At 35.3% G+C, this 16857-nt stretch overlaps 1 protein-coding gene across 1 annotated transcript in view; it reads right to left on the bottom strand.

Moving 5' to 3' along the window:
• The window catches only part of EYS (eyes shut homolog), a gene marked incomplete at both ends in the record, with an annotated part of 727941 nt that overhangs the window by 468770 nt on the left and 242314 nt on the right, over positions 1-16857 (bottom strand). The window contains one exon of the mRNA XM_083857640.1: positions 3004-3125. Within this exon, the coding sequence (XP_083713766.1) occupies positions 3004-3125 (122 nt within the window). The remainder of the gene's footprint in view (positions 1-3003; positions 3126-16857) is intronic.

The following is a 16857-nucleotide window of genomic DNA, read 5'->3' as shown; positions in this document are numbered from 1 at the left end:
AAAATTGAAGTTTTTAATTAGTAATTGTGTTTTGTATAATTATTTTCTTATAAAAGATATGAATTTGATAGGAAAACATTTAATTTTGCATTATATTCACTTTTTTTCCTCTATACAAAAATATATTTTTAAGCTGTTGCACAATAAATTACTTCATTTTTAAGTAACTGATATTTTCAGCTGGACTTGCAAATATTTAAGAGAAAGTAAACTAATGAAGGTTATCAAAGCATAAAAGAAAGCTACATTTATCTATCGCTTACATTAATTTAAGTTGTAAATGGTATCAAATACTAGTCATGATGTGGCCAATTTCAAAGAAATTCAGAAATTGCTGCCAGTAGCTCAACTTACAGCAGGAAAACAAACAGTGCCAAAACGTGGCCACAGGCAAGAAAGCTTCATTGCCTATCACTGATGCATTCTCAGAGCACTTGCTGGCCTGACTTTGGTCCAGACTAATGCCTGTCCAAAACAGTTCAAGAACTGCAATGATCTCTTCTGTTAGAAAATTATAATCCAGTTATCCTGTTTTAAAAACTACATTTAAGTTTAAAGACATGGCTGGATGTCCTCAGGTTCAGGTACCAGTTACTGCCACTGCTTAGCTTTGTCTTGTTGAAGTAGATTTTAAGAGAAATATATTAGCAAAAGTAATAAAAAACAACACATTTTTTAAATTAAGAGTAATTATGGTCCTTAAGCATCTCCGACTACAAACAAAGACAGCTCTAATGATTGAAATTGAAATTGCTTTATAGTATAAAAATAAAACATTTGGCTATACTAATTTTCCTTTGTGTTGCCAAGTCTCAGAGTCACTTTCAACTCTAGGTTTCTCTGAAGATATTGTTTTGTTTGGTGTAACCTGCCCCTTGTCTATGATGATTCAATGGTATGTCTAATTTTCCTGTTCTGCTATTTCAACTAGGACAAATAGCTCTGAGAAAAAATATGCCTGGTGCTTACACTTCAAACCAATTTTCTTGTAAACATTTTCTATAACAGTTCAGTATTTGTCAAATCCAGAAAAAGTACTTCTTGAGCATTTTTATTCTCAATAAAACATAGGAAGACTTTGGATTTGTGCATAAGTAGCTGACCTAGACATGAGCAAAACCAGAAGAAGCCCTATTACCTTCTACGATACATATAATATTCCAGAGGCTGGAAAAACAGGGAAAATGTAAGGTGAGGATTCATGGCTGCAAAATATCTGTTCACCTAGAATTGTCCTTGAGAGTTGTAGACTACAAAGAACTACAAGCATCAAAAAAATAAGAACCACAAAAATTAAAATATTAAACAATGATTTTTACATTCCAACAGACTTTAAAAAGTGGGAAAAAAACCAAAAAGATTTTCACAGGTTTTCTCAACATTGCTACACTTTCTGTTATTAGAATAAAAATATTTTACCAAAAAAGGAAGTTTAGTGCTACATAAAAGTATAGCTCTAAGACATAATAAACCATTTTGATTAAGTTCTGAACCTGAAACGCCACAGAAAAAACTCTACAACCAATAATATTTAGTTAGTGTGGTATGTATTTTTCGACCTTGAGATGCGTGGGGAATAATTTCACTAAAGACAGTCATACCCACCAGGGAACTTGCCCCCCTTATTATTCCCTGAGGTCTTACATATGCATGACCTTCCATGGTCCCCCTTCCTACATATTCATTCCCTGACCCTGCCTGTCCTTGCTTGGAATGGTAATTACTCCACACCCTTCCGGGCGTGCTCAGTCCTTAGTTGTAGTGGTCTCCAGGCCGGGGTGGTGGTCTTCAGGCGTTCACTTCTTCACTTTTATTTTTCCCATGTGTGCTTTGGCCCTCTTGGCACGTTTTCAAGGGAACATATCATCTTAGAGTCTGTATTTTTTTCTTTGTCTGCGCTTTTAGCCCCTATTCTGCTGTTTAGGCTAGTTCTTTTTTTGATTATGCCGAAGGTTTCCCATACTTGTGAGGGTTAAAAATATGCAAAAGGGTAACAGACACAGCATTCAGTGTTCACTAAATGCCATCTCATAGATTCTAAAATACTAATTGGAATCTAACATACAGTATATGTTCTTTAATCTACTATAAAGGATCAGCTGGGATTTTTTAAATCTATGTCTCAGAACCTAAATTAATTTTTTAAAAATATTATATATATTATGTTATTTAACTTAATTATGTTTGTCTATTTGGGGAATCATTTCTCCATTGTCAACTGTGGTTAGTTTCCTTTCTCACTGTTGTGTGTATTACCAGGAACATAATCACTGTACAACAACTAGACTATGTACCATGTTCAGTTATTACACTGAACTCCATATGCAGCCACATCAGTGTCAATTAAGAATTTACAGGAATCTTCTACTATTGACATCATAATATGATGAAATCCTGGCTTCATGGAGTAGAAACTGATTACTAATTGTTTATGGAATCCTAATCCTGATGCTACTGAAATAAAATAATTTTTGCACCATAAATGTATGAATGAAATAAAGATTGGGGTTTAAAGTTAAAATTAATATGGGTAATGTCAAATAGTCATGCTTTGTCTGAGGACATTAAATTTTAGCCAAAGTACCATTTTGTTGGTATTTTAAGCCACAAGGTGGCAGCAATGATATGATCTCCTCATCCAACTGCCCACTACCACTACTTTTACTCTTTAAAACATCTCTTGCGTTTATAGGGCAAATATGACAGAAAGAGAAACTATATTTTATTTGAAAAAATACAGTTCCAAACTAGGTTACTTGCTATTTTTTTTTTAAATCATATCTTTTTCTTTTCCTTTTTTTCTTTTTTAATTTTATGTTTACCATTAATTGTATCTGCTGGCTTCACATGAAAGTACAGTGAAGCACTGTATCCATGACACAAGTCTTTTACCCATTTGTGTAATAACATTTCTTTCCAAAGCTGGGAAACACAACAATGGCTGGATGCATAAGCCTGGCCTTCCTGGAACATGACCATGTAGTGAGGAGGTGAAACGCTTACCGATAGCTGTTGAAAAGGTCTGTGCAGGTGCCATTGTTTCTACAAGGCTCTGAATTACATTCATTTGACTCCTTTTCACAAAATTTTCCTTCCCATCCAGGCAAGCAATCACACTGATATCTCTGTAATACATTAAATAAAATAAACAATCTGTTACTTTTTGCATTTTTATGCAATTACAGAAGTATTATTACTAATTGTTGGAAGACATTAACAGACAGCAAAACACCTTTAGGAGTTTTTTAAAACATGAGTGCGTAAATAAATTGGCACAGCATGTTGGTGAAATGTGTAATGCACCAGCATTGTGGTATTTACTGCAAATAACTGTTGCATTTTATGTATTTTATTACTGATATTTGGGAACAGACAAAGCCTATTATGCTTCAAAGATATATGGGCTATGATCTTCATATAAAGAGCAAAGGGAAATGATTTAATTTTCTAATACACTTTAAAAATATAATAAATTAAAAGTCAGAATTCTGAAGGGACTCCAGATTGAGCAGTTGACCCAGACCTTTCTGTAATGATACTCTAACACTCTCCTGACAAATTAAAAGCTTGAAATATTTTATTGGAGCAAAAATAACAAAAAAGAAAGGAAGTTAACAATTTAAAGTCACACTCAGTATGATTGAATTGGGATGTGGAACAGCTCCACTGACACCAGTACTTCAAATGAAATTTCCATGTACCTTCTATTATATCTGGTCAAATCAACTTTTGCATCAACAAACTTGTACATAGTGTATTTGTGGTTTTTATTTTCCCAATTGCATTCTGCTTGTTTTGTGCTCACAAAATGATTGGTGGACATCATTGCTATGCTTGCTTGGGACACACCCATAATTTCTGTGACATGGATGTTCTAAATCCACTGAGATAAACTTTAAAAGTCAGGAAAGAAAATTGAAGGGTATCTTTCTGAGTTAAGATAGGGCATGGAACATGGGCATATGAAACCAAGTTGAATGGGAATGTTGGTCTGCTGAAGGGTAGGAAGGCTTTTCAGAGGGATCTGGACAGGTTGGATTGATGGGCCAAGACCAGTTGTGTAAGGTTCAACAAGGCCAAGTATTGGTTCCTGCTCTTGGCCCCAACACCCCCAGGCAGTGCCAAGGGCTGGGGACAGAGTGACTGGAAATCTGCCCTATGAAGAAGGACCTGGGGGTGTTGCTTGACAGCAGCTGAACATGACCAGTGTGTGCCCAGGTGGCCAGGAAGGCCAGTGACATCCTGGCCTGTATCAGCAATAGTGTGGCCAGCAGGAGCAGGACCAGTGATTGTCCTCCTGTACTCAGCACTGAGGTGAGGCCACACCTCAAATCCTGTGTACAGTTCTGGGCCTCTCACTGCAGGAAGGTTATTGAGGTGCTAGACTGAATCCAGAGAAGGGTAGCAGAGCTATTGAACAGTCTGGAAAATGAGTCCTAGAGGGAGTGGATGAAGGAGCAGAGGTTGTTCCACAGGAAAGGAGAGTCAGGGGAGACCTTATATATGTCTACTACTACCTGAAAGGAGGTTGTAGCAAGATGGGGGTCAGTCTCTTCTCCCAAGTAAGAAGTGACAAAACAAGAAGAAATGGCCTAAGGTTGCACCAGGGGAGGTTTAGGTTGGATATTAGGAAAAATATAGTAACTGAAAGAATAGTCGAGCTTCAGAACAGGGTGCTTTGGGAAGTAGTTGAGTTACCATCCTTGTAGCTGTTCAAAAAACATGGATGTGGCACTTGGGGACATGGTTTGGTGGTGAACATGGTGGTGCTACACTGACAGCACCTTGGACTTGAGGATCCTAAAGTTTTTTCCAATATTAATAACTTTATGATAGGAAACAAAGGTTTTGTAAAAATATTTTGTTAATTTAAAATGTAATACAGAGAGATGAACTTGGAAAGAAAATAATTTGCTGTGAATTGTGCCAAAGAAAGAAAGAAGAAAATACATTTGAGACAAATTACATTACTAGTCCACATGTTGATGTTTCCTATTACATATTAACCCCAAGATTAGCTCAGTTGTTTACAGCATGATGCTAATAATACCAAGGTTCAATTCCCATATGGGCTAGTTGCTTTGGAGTTGGACTTGATGATCCTTGTATGCCCCTTTCAACTCAGAATATTCTGTGACCTATGATAATAGCCACACCCAAATGTCTCAGTTCTCCACATATTTATCAGTGTCAAAAGGAAAAAACCAGACACTACTAATCCATATGCATGAGTAACAATCAGACACCTCTTAAAAACTGTTCTATTGTCAGGTTAGGTTTACATTTATTCTAGGACTGTGAGATAACAACTTGTTTTCAAAAATCTCTTCAAGAAATAGATTACAAAATGAGAAATGAAAGGAGGCTTGCAAACAGTTTTGTTTAGAAAGCAGCAGTATTTTTCTAGTCTCACTAAATTTATCTGTCAATCAAATGCTGAAATTCTGTTCTTCGTAGATTTTTCATTACATGAGGATTGTCACATCAAGCACAAAACATTGCTCATATGAATATATATAATGCATATGTGCAGAAAAAACCTAAAAGTTCTTACACATTATTACATCTCTTTGTAGTTTTACAACAATTGGAAGTGCAATGTTGCAATAAACTGTAATAAACATGTAAGCAGATAGAAAGGGTTTTGATAGATACAAGTCTTTACAGAGAAGGACCTGGGAGGCCTGGTGGACCCCAAGTTGGACAAGAGTCAGGAATATGCCCTTGTGGTTAAGAACGGCAAGAGCATCCAGGGCTGCATCAGGAGGAATGCTGCCAGCAGTTGAGGGAGGTGATTCTTCCCCTCTACTCAGCCCTGGGGAGGCCACACACCTTAAGTGCTGTGTCAGTTGTGGGCTCTCCCAAGAGAGATATGGAGCTGTTGGAAAGAGTTCAGCCAGTAACATGATTAAGAGATTCACATATCTCTCAAATGAGGAAAGGCTGAGAGAGCTGGGATTGTCAGTCAGGGCATAGCATACGCCAACAGCATAAAATTGCAAGAAGCTGCATAGTAGAAAGCATGCAGTGGATCAAGTAAGAGACTGAAGGAATGGAATTTGATACCTATTTAAATGTAGTTCCACTTTATTTACTATAAATATGTATTACTTTCCATTGGAGACAGGTTAAAATAAGTGGTACCTAGTGGTACCTTTGAGTTCCTGCAAATTGTCTTTTTGTCCTCTAAAGAACACAATAAATGCATGAATAACACTATAGTTATTCCTTCTACATAGCTCTCTCTTGTACAATATGCTTAAGAAGAGTGTTATGTACAGTATGCTTAAGAATAGATTTTACCAGCTAGGGTAAAAATTTCTGATCCCTTGCACATGTACCCAGAACCACATATGCACGTGAGCATGACTTTGTCCAATTAACTCTGTGTGTTGTAAGTGCCATTTAAGAGCATTTGCATATTCTCCATCCTCCAACACTGTAAATGAAGAATTAATAATTTCCTTAGGCCCTTGTCAATGTTACTTCACTAGGAAATGCCAGCTGAACATCTGGTAAACAGAAACTGCAATGAAAAAAGTTCAACAAACAAAACAAAGATCTGAATCATGAACAAGGGAAATCTTCAAGCCTGTCCTGTGTATATATGGGTTGAGCAGAATTTATCATATAGAAATATACTCCCAATATGTTTTCCATGTCTAGAGAACAAAATGGAATCAATTTAATTTTTAAAGATACCCATGGAGTTGGAGCATTTTTGGGGAGATTTTAAAATTTTTAATTCACAGAAAAAACAAGAAATACCTCACCTGGAAACAGAAACACACAAAAGGAAACATAGAAACATCCCTTTATTCCGTGTGTTCCAAGTTCTTCTGCCAGACCGTTTCTTGGGGTGCAACCCTTTTCCCATTGAGGCCAAACAAGATGGACTTATTGTATCATGGCCACATAATAGCAGATGTGCTCCAGCCTCTAGAGAAAACTCATAACACAACTCTTGTCTGTAGGAATCAAGGCTTTTTTGCCTACAGAAAACCTTCATGCAACTTCATTTTATGAGTGCTAACAGCAGTTCATTTAACCTTGTGAAATAAATGTGAACATAAAAATGTAAGCATCTGTGAAATCATATTTGCAATTGCTCTAAACCATATTGAGATCCTAACATTATTTATGCAGCCTTTTTGTTAATTTAAGGGTCTTTTCTGAGTTGCTACTTTAGGGCTTTACTTTTAAGTTATTATTGATTTAACCATTTGCATAATCATACATTTTAACTTACGAAATTAGATTCCCATTTGTCATGATGGCATTGTTTTCATTGTGCAAGTCTGTTTGCATTTATATCCTAAATAAGCAAGCTTGTTTAAAAACAAAACAAAATAAAGCAGAACAAAACAAAACCAAGATATCTGTTCATTTGGTTTAACACTTGTTTTCATTTTTACTATGGAAGTCTGAGTGTAAACAAGACCTATGCAGAATGAAGTCCCAGCAAATACACTACTTTTCTGTCTTCTGATAATGAATTATTTACCTGTTCTTCACAGGTTGTAGGAAGAGTGAATGCATTAACCATGCTGCTCCACAAATAAGGGAAATTTGACTTCTGAGACAAAGAAAGCTCTGTTGTTGCTACTCTAGAAGACATACATAGCTTGCTCTAATATTGGTTAACAACTGTGTAATAATCAGTTTGCTTAACTCACAGCAAAGAAACACCTCTGGGGCTGAATGCCATGAGGTTTGCTATATGGTTATTAATACTGATGTTAATTGGAAGAATGATTATAAGAAGTGACATAAAAGAATAAGGTGAAAAAGAGTGAAAAGGATTCAGAAGTGATAAAAAATTACAATTAAAATCTAATTTCTGAACAGTACTACAAGTGAATGGTTCTGATAAGACTATTAGTTAAAAACCACCAAAATTAGTTACTGAATCTTATTAGAATCACTAACTGATGTATTCCTATTTATTACTTTATTAAAAATAATTTTATTCTTGCTACATAAGTTACAAAGCCTATGTGAAGTTTTGTGTTAAGCACTTAAAAATGTGAACTGCTAGGGTAAAGAACTTAGCATTAATACTAGCTATCTACAGAAATTGAGCTAGCATTAGGCAATGCTAGGTATTTTTAATGACTTCTAAATTCTCTATTTTTTTATCTATATATCTTTTCTTATAGAATTATATCTTAAAAATGTTAACCAGTATATTTAGTTGTTCTTCCAAACCACTTACATTCTTTGGCACCCTAAGTTATTATAAATTATATATCATCTGATATAAAGGATAAACCAGATTTTCTTTAATTTGAAATTTAAGCAAGACTTACAGGAGAAACAACAAAAAAAATATTTGCTTCTCTCTCTAGCATTTTAAATAATGAATAAGTTAAATTAGCAAGAAAGCATATTTAAAACAGCTGGTACAAGTAAAGTTTGGTAAGTTGTAGTGGGTTTTTGCTTTACATTATAATAATTCTGTGTATATTAAAAGCATTTAATAAGTATATGCAAAAAAGTAAGATTTTGATCATGTTTGAATAGCACACCAGTAGCAAAGAGAGGCGTACATTTTCATTCAGTGCAAGTTCCAGCTTAAAATATGTCTGGTGTCTAGGCATGCTGCGTATGCATAACTGTAAATGAACTCTTCTATAATTTGTGACCACAAAGAAAATTATCTTAAATGGGAACACTTGTTATTTGCACTGCATGTCTCTATACACAATCATTTCATATAATGGTGCTTTGCTAAAAAATCGTAATTATTGCTGCATTTGATATTGATAATTTGAAAATGACACTTTTGTAAAAGTGTATTTTGGTGACAGTTTAGTTCTCTTAAAATTGAATCACAGCTAATGCTAGTAACAGGATTCTCTTAAAATTATTTTAGATTTCATGTTACATTTAATATGCAAATAAATTCTGACCTATGCCTTTACAATTAAACAATTATTTCCATCACTGCTCAGATGTGACAGTTCTCACAGTCCAATGTAAATCTTGTTGGGGTTAGTTTTCTGTGCAGAGATTCATCTGTTACATGCTGAGGCATGCAAACATGCAACACGGTTTTCACTAGTAGTGACACAGATATTCCATTTGAGCATGGACAATGTTAAACATTATGTCTGTATTCGGTTTGCAGAAAAAAGGAAAAGTACTCGATAACAGTTGTGAGTTTATACTTTTTAGTAAATTCAAAATGTTGTTTTATGAGATGCTACAAGAAATAACATTAGAAGACAATAAGGGGTATTTAAGAACAATGATATGAACAAATGTTACAGTCAAAGTGTTTTAAAAGTTCTTGATGTGAATAAGGAAAGATCTTTCTTAGAAAAGATGAAGGCTTTAGGGGACAAAAAAAAAAAAAAAAAAAAAAAAAAAAGGGATTTGATACTGGCCCAATCCAACAATAATTTTATGACAACAAACCAAAGTCAGTTTGAGACCACTTCCATAATTAATAATTGGGGATAAGTCTTTTTTTGTCTCTACTTTCTGACCTCTGCCATTAATTCTGTTTATACCTTTCTTTTGTTCCTCTCCTAGAGAGCTTGCTAGGAAATGTGCCAATCAAATCATCTTCAACATGACAGGTGCTGAACAGTACAGCAAAACTAATGAAAAACAGCAGCCTTAACTCATTTGTGCAAAATAAACCAAATAACTAATCCAGCTAGTGATAGACATTTGAGTATCACCCTTTGATCGGGGTATCTGGTTTGACATTTGGCTCAATTATCCAATGACTAGTGAAAGGTCATGAACATACTCCTTGTAAACCAAAGTACTGACAGGAACTTTATCCCCCTAAAAGCTTGTCCAAAGCTTTCAGTTTGCCCCTGGATCTCAGGTAGTAGGAGAGCTGTGGGAATTAACTGTGATATTCCAAAGCATCTGTCTAGGTACTGACAGACAGAAATAACATCTAGCTTTTGAATTACAAACCTGGTGTTGCAGCTGGTAACTTTTTAAATAAAGTAAGAAAATGCAGAAGAACAACTACTGGTTTCCATAAAACAAAGCTATCTCCTACCTTAACATAACAACTCATTAAAATTTAGATCTTAAGCATACAACCATTATCACATCAGTACACTTCAATCAGCACAAAAGTGTCATTTTTGCCAACCTCTGGCTCAAAAGTAGGGGAAAGTTAAAGAAACAGGCTGTTCCAAAAATCCTTCAAACTAAATTCCTTGGAAGTGCCCAGACATTCAAAATATTATTTGATGTCAAATCTCCTCTTTTGAACTTTCACTCATTCCTACTTTAAATCTATAGAACATTTAATTATAATAAAGCACATTACAGGAAAGTCACTTGGTAGAATGAGAACATGGATCTACACTCACCTGAATTTGCAATTCTTGTGGTTTGGCTGTGGTTGCTTTCAGAGATATGCCATCATTCTTTACTTTTTTAAATAGAAAATATGCATAGAAGTTTAAAAAATAGTGGAAACTTCCCCATGTATTTACCTCATACATCTAGACAGTTGCTAATGCCCAGGTAATATTTCTGTGAGAATATTCAGCATCTTTTCTGTCAAGAGTTTTTGTCATTCTGAGCCCAGTGACACAGCTCCTGGAAGAGCATTGGGTGCTTAGAACCAACAGGTTGAGTTTCCCACAACAGGAATTCCAGTGTCTCCAGATTCTGAGGCACTACACACAGCCCAATTTTCTAGAATTTACTCCAAGATGAAAGAAAAAAAATGCAGTGTTTCAGACGTTTGTGTTTGATACACGTCCCCTGCATTGGAAGATAAATCTCAGCACTCTTTTCACCTTTTCTTCACTTACAGCTTACCATTACCAAAACTAAGAGTATGCAACTGTTTGATACTGCATAACTGAAGTTGGTTCATACAGTAAAAACTTGGATCAATCTGTTTATCAGGGTGACCTCATGATGGCTGCATCCACAAATGAAAAATTCATAGCAGCTTCTGATTGCAAGAGAATTTCTGTAAAACTTATGGTTTCAGAATAGCTTGTTATAAGAATCAATGCTTTCTGGGAAAGGCGCAAACTGTGTCCAACAGTCCAATTCACTTGTTGTATAACACAATTTAGAAATAAGTCACCAAAAGTCAAGTACAAGCACTCCTTTGAAATCCAAATTATTGAATCGAAAAATCAATGAGAGCTTACTTCTGAGTTTTTTTCTTAAAACTCTGTGTTACTTAAAAAATTAATAAAGAAGTCGTTGGACAAGAAATAAAAGAGATACATTTTAATTTGCCAAAAGTTGCCACCATTTTATAGACGCAGTTTCCTAGAAGGAAGAGAGTGAGAGAGAGAGAGAGAGAGAGAAAATAGAACTGTAAAAATGGAGGCAGGCCAGATAAACTGAGGGATGAGAGTATCACCAGCCCTCCCCATTTTTATAAAATTATTCCAGCATTTTTCCATTCTGCTTTAGAATGTCTTTGTCGTACTTTGTCTTTAGAATCAGAACATGATTTTAAGACCACTACCTCCAGATTTTAGTAATGTGTATCTCCTTTTCCTGAAAAATACAGGTAATTATAGATTTTTCAGCATACTAAAGGACTGTTAAGAAAGGAATTTGGATTATGAAATATTTGTACAGATAAGGGAAAATAGAATAGTATTCTTTCAATAAAATCCTTACTTAATATTTCACATTCTAATGTTAGGAGCTGCCTTCCCCTCTTTCTCTATTTTCCTAATTCATAGTTAAAATCAATTTTAGCATTATTTAGGATGAGGCAATAAAAATATAAATAATTTCTGCTGTAAGTTGACTATACTGTGAGCTTAGGGAAGTAATATTTTAAGAAATTACGACTTTGGATTTTATGGTTCTATCTGTGTTTGGTATGGTAGAGGTTAACCACTCTTTACCTGTTAGCTCATATTTGATATGAGAGAAAAAAAAGCTTTTCTCTCTGATAGCAGGAAATTTAAAGACTTTCATTCTAATCTTATAAGGCTGTAAAAATATTTAATCTCAGCTATAACTTTTTCTGTCTCATTTCCACTCCCTGGGAGAGCTTGATCTTATTAAGGGCAATCTTTTGCAATTTGCATTTTGCTGGCCTTCCTGGAGTTTGCCTCTTATTACTTTAATGAAGTTCTATTTCTGGATATTGAAGGTGCTTGCCTATAGGACTCCAGGAGGCTCACACCTTTTAATGGTATTGCAAACACTGTATCCAATTAGCAGCATATTGATGGGATCAGTAACTCATCAATAAGCCACACAAAAAGATTATTTGTGACTGAAATTTTTATACAAATGTGATATATTATTTTTATTTTCCTATTGGTGTGATTGCAATTGTGTCATTATTAGGCCACTGACCCTCTCTTTCTTTTTCTCTGTTCTCTGTCTTCTCTCTGCTCTCTTTTCTCTCTCTTCTCCCTCCTTCTCTGCACCACTAAAGATGAAGCCTGTGTAGCCTGTCCTACTCATGGAATCTACCCAGGTCTTGGCAGGAACTGGTGAAGGGTTGAATTTGTTCACCCATTGGAGCTAGTAGAATGATTCTAAAGGATATAAGCCATCATGAAAAAAACAAAACAACTAAAAACAACCCCAAAATTGAAAGTGCAAACCTAATAGGAATATGAGGAAACAGTGGTGGATCCTGGGGGGATGAATCAGAGAGATTTAAATAGAGGAAAGAACTAGAAAAATAGGATTGGCAAGGTAGATAGGGAATTGAAGATTCAGAGAAACAAAAACGAAAGGATGTAACCTCTGACTTAACAATTTTTATTAGCATTTGTAGATCTTTATTTAACCTGATTTTGATCATCTTCTTTGATGGGTTAAATTAAGAATTGAGGAATGCTGAGGAGAAATGTGTTTCCTGCAGGCTGAAAGAGCACTGTGAGAACTGGATGTAGAGAACCACGATATTTCCTACCAGCCATCTCAGGCAGATAAATATATGACCATGGTTTGTCGAGACTTACATGCAAGATCCCTACTCTTCCTTTTTCACCTCCTTTTTCATCTCCTTTTTTTTTGTCCTGAGGTACAGCAATTCTATGTGAAATAATTTTAAAATGCTAGTATCTAGAAAATCAAAACACATACGTATATTAAACTATTACAGAGTGTCCAAATGAGGGCAATGAGGATGGCGAAGGACCTTGAGAGGAAGCTGTCTGAGGAGTGTCTGAGGTACTTGGTCTGTTCAGCCTGGAGGAGACTGAGGGGAGACCTCACTGCAGTTACAAATTCCTTGTGAGAGGAACAGGAGAGGGAGGCACTGATCTCTTCTCTTTGGTGACCAGTGACAGGACCTGAGGGAATGGCCTAAAATTGTGTCATGGAAGGTTTAGGTTGGATATCAGAAATAGGTTCTTCACCCAGAGGGTGGTTTTGCTCTGAACAGGCTCCCCAGGGTGGTCACGGCACCAAGTCTGAGAGAGTTCAATAAGCATTTGGACAATGCTCTTGGTCGTATGGTGTGACTCTTTGGGATGGTGCTCTGCAATGTCAGAAGTTGGGGTCCTTGTGGGTCCCTTACAACTCAACATATTCTGTGATTCTGTGATGTACAAGTACATTTGGTTTAATAAAGAAAGTAACTCTCTCAATGCAGTCTCAAATAGAAGTTATCCAAAGAATACATTGCCATTAAATATTATTCTCACAAATTTCTTCTTTTTTAGGAATTCCCCAACATTTTTCACCATTTGCAAACATAATAACCAATGCCAGGGTCCTCTTTTTACAAAACTTCGGTATATAGTGCTTGCTGAAACTCATTCCACTTGTTTATAACTCTATGGTTTTAAAATCATGTTTTGAAACATAGAAAGAATGAGATGGAGAGGACCTTTTTGCACGTACAGCATAATTTTTCTAAAAAATATTTTATTAAAGATATTGAGATACAAAAAAGCAAATACTGTCTTCTAAATAAACATTTAGAATTATTTTTACTTTATATGTATCTCACTAAAATATAGGTTTGGATATTTTATTTTGACCATATGACCAGAAGAATGTAAAACTCCAAGTTGATGCAACAGCATAAAATTTAATTTTTGATATTAAATCAGTATTATTCTTGGTGTAGGGTTTTTTTTTCTTTTTCTTGACTTTAACTGAAAATTTTAATATATCAATTTTAAAAGTGTAGTATCAGGGTTAACTTAGTTTCTTTGAACCCGACGATTTAAAAAGGAAGTGTATAGCAGTATAATAGTTAAAATACAAATGTAAATAAGTTATTTACTTATTATTGTTATTTATCTCTGATTAAATGATTGTTTCTGGAAAGTGCATGAAGAGCTAGAAAATATAACTGCTTTAAAGTACTGAACCTTAGAAATAAGTTCAAAATTAATTTTTTTTTAACTCACAGAATGTGTGCATGTTTGAAAGATAATAGAGCTGAAGAAAACACAGCAGAGATTTGTAACATTCTGTACATCAAGAAATCATGAGGCAATTGATAAGAAGTGCACCAGAACGTCCTGCTGTTTTGGTATTTCATTAAGAATGCATACTCTGAACAGAAATAAAGAATATTTGTTTACTGATATGTATGAAAAAAGCCGGTATAAGCACTATTCTGGATTAGCTGCCACAATTTTACTCAATAATAGATGAAGAAGGAGGTTTCAATTTTTTAAGACAAACAGGATGGTGTTTATTTAGAATACAAACCCTTAATTCATATGAATAGTCCATCTATAACATGCATATGAGAAGCTAACTGGGACTTTTACAGAACTAAAATAAAATAAATGATTTTTAAAAAAAAGTTTGGAATGACCATTTCATTAGAAAGAAATTACAGCATAATAAAAAGTACTTGAGTAATGAAGCTGGTGAAGGGTCTGGAGCACAAGGCTCATAATGACTGGCTGCTTATCCTGGAGATATAAAGGCTCAAGAGGACCTAATCACTCTCTGCCACCACCTGAAAGCACAGCTAATAATAACAATGTGGGAATGGGTGTCTTCTCATAAGTTACACATGATGGGAAATGAGGAAATGGCCTCAAGTTGCACCAGGGAAGATTTTCAAGCACAGGAACAGGCTGTCCAGGGAAGTAGTTGAGTTACCATCCCTGGAGGTATTTAAAAGTTGTGTATATGTGGCACTGAGGGACATGGTTTAGTAGAGGACTTGGCATTGCTGGATTAACACTTGGACTTGAACTTGGAGGTGTTTTCTAGAGTAGCTGATTATATGATTCTAACCATGGCCTGGAGACATTCCCAACATACAATTTCTCAGCTATAACCACGTAAGCATTGCTGTGACTTTCACATTTCTGGAAAATGATATTCCCTAATTGTCCTAGTTTTGGATGGGATAGAGTTAATTTTCTTTCAAGTAACTGGCACAGCGCTGTGTTTTGGATTTAGGATGAAAATAATGTGGGTGACTCACTGATGTTTTAGTTGTTGCTGAGCAGGGTTGACATTAAGTCAAAAATTTTTCAGCTTCCCATGCTCTCCTGCTATTGAGTAGGCTGGGGGGCACAAGGCTGTAAGAGGACACAGTTGACCCTGATTGACCAAAGGGCAGCTGTGATATCCTGCACAGCACATAAAATTGGTGACAAAACTGGCCAGGGGTCTACTGCTTGGGAACAGGCTGGGCATCCGTCGGTTGGTGTTGAGCAATTGGTTTCATTTGCATAAAGTGTCTTTCTTGGATTCGATCTCTCTCTCTCTCTAATGATTCAATTTCAATTATTAAACTTTTGTCAGTTTTCTCACTTTTAGCCCTTCACTTCTTTCTTCTACCCCACCAGGATGTGCAGTGAGGAAGCAGCTCTCTGGTGCTTAGTTGCTGTCTGGGGTTAAACCTTGACATAGAAATTAAGTCTGCAGTGCATTTTTCTCTCACCTATAGGCTGGAGACAGAAAGAGATAACAAAGATATTCTGATATACCCTTGCTAAATAAAGGCTGTGTTTGATGTGTGTTCTGCTAATCTGACAGTTTAGAAACTGAAGGAAATTTTAGGGTTGAGAATCAACAGCATCATAAGAAAAAAATATACATCTGACAGTAGCAGTGAAATAATTGGGGCAATTCAAAAAAAATAAAAGATTTAGACAACTATTGTAAGGAGGTGATATATTCAGTAAAGACAGATGAGAAAAGCCTAGGACTGTGAAAGTGTTTTTCTTGGCATCCATGACATTCAGTACACTTCAACTGGATCAAAATTAGTATTACATCAAACAACTATTGTGTATTAATTATCAAGTGTTAAATTAAATTTCTGATTTTTTTTTCCTGATATGCATTTATTTGAGCTTTTTTTTGTCTAAACCCAAATTTAGTCTGAATTTCTATCATGGAAATCAATTGGGAATGGAGACTCCATTTAGATGGAGACACTTAAACTGATGGTAGTTTTAGTGCACTTCTTGATTCATCTTTCATAATGCTGAAAGCCATGATTAGTATTAACAATTTCTACAAAATATTTTCTTTCCTTTTTTTTTTTTTTTTTTTTTTTTTTCTTCTGGCAAAGGGATGCTTTTATTTCCAAACGATCACACTAAAAAGCTTGTTTCTTTTGCACAGTTCCTTTCTCTATTTTTGGTTCCTTTCTCTCCTAGCATTACATACAGCAAACCTAAGATTTTTTTTTAATCTCTCTTAATGAAAGGCACCCAGGTACTAATAGAAATAGTATAGATTTTTTAATTGATAAGGTTTAGTGGAGAAAAACTGACAGCCTGGAAGGTAGGAAAACAAACTGGGAATACAGCCAAAACCAACAGAAGTAATATAAAGCTGGGAACCTGGAAGCTACAAGTGTACATAATGAAGGCTGAGGAGAAAGATCTGAGTTTCTACATGGTAGCAGGTACTGTGAGAAGGTGTACTTGGCCTACTGTTCATAATTAC

Source organism: Zosterops lateralis (assembly GCF_965231275.1).
Source record: "Zosterops lateralis genome assembly, chromosome: 3".
Lineage (NCBI taxonomy): Eukaryota > Metazoa > Chordata > Aves > Passeriformes > Zosteropidae > Zosterops > Zosterops lateralis.
The sequence above is the reverse complement of the archived record's forward strand: the minus strand, read 5'-3'. Positions and strand labels throughout refer to the sequence as shown.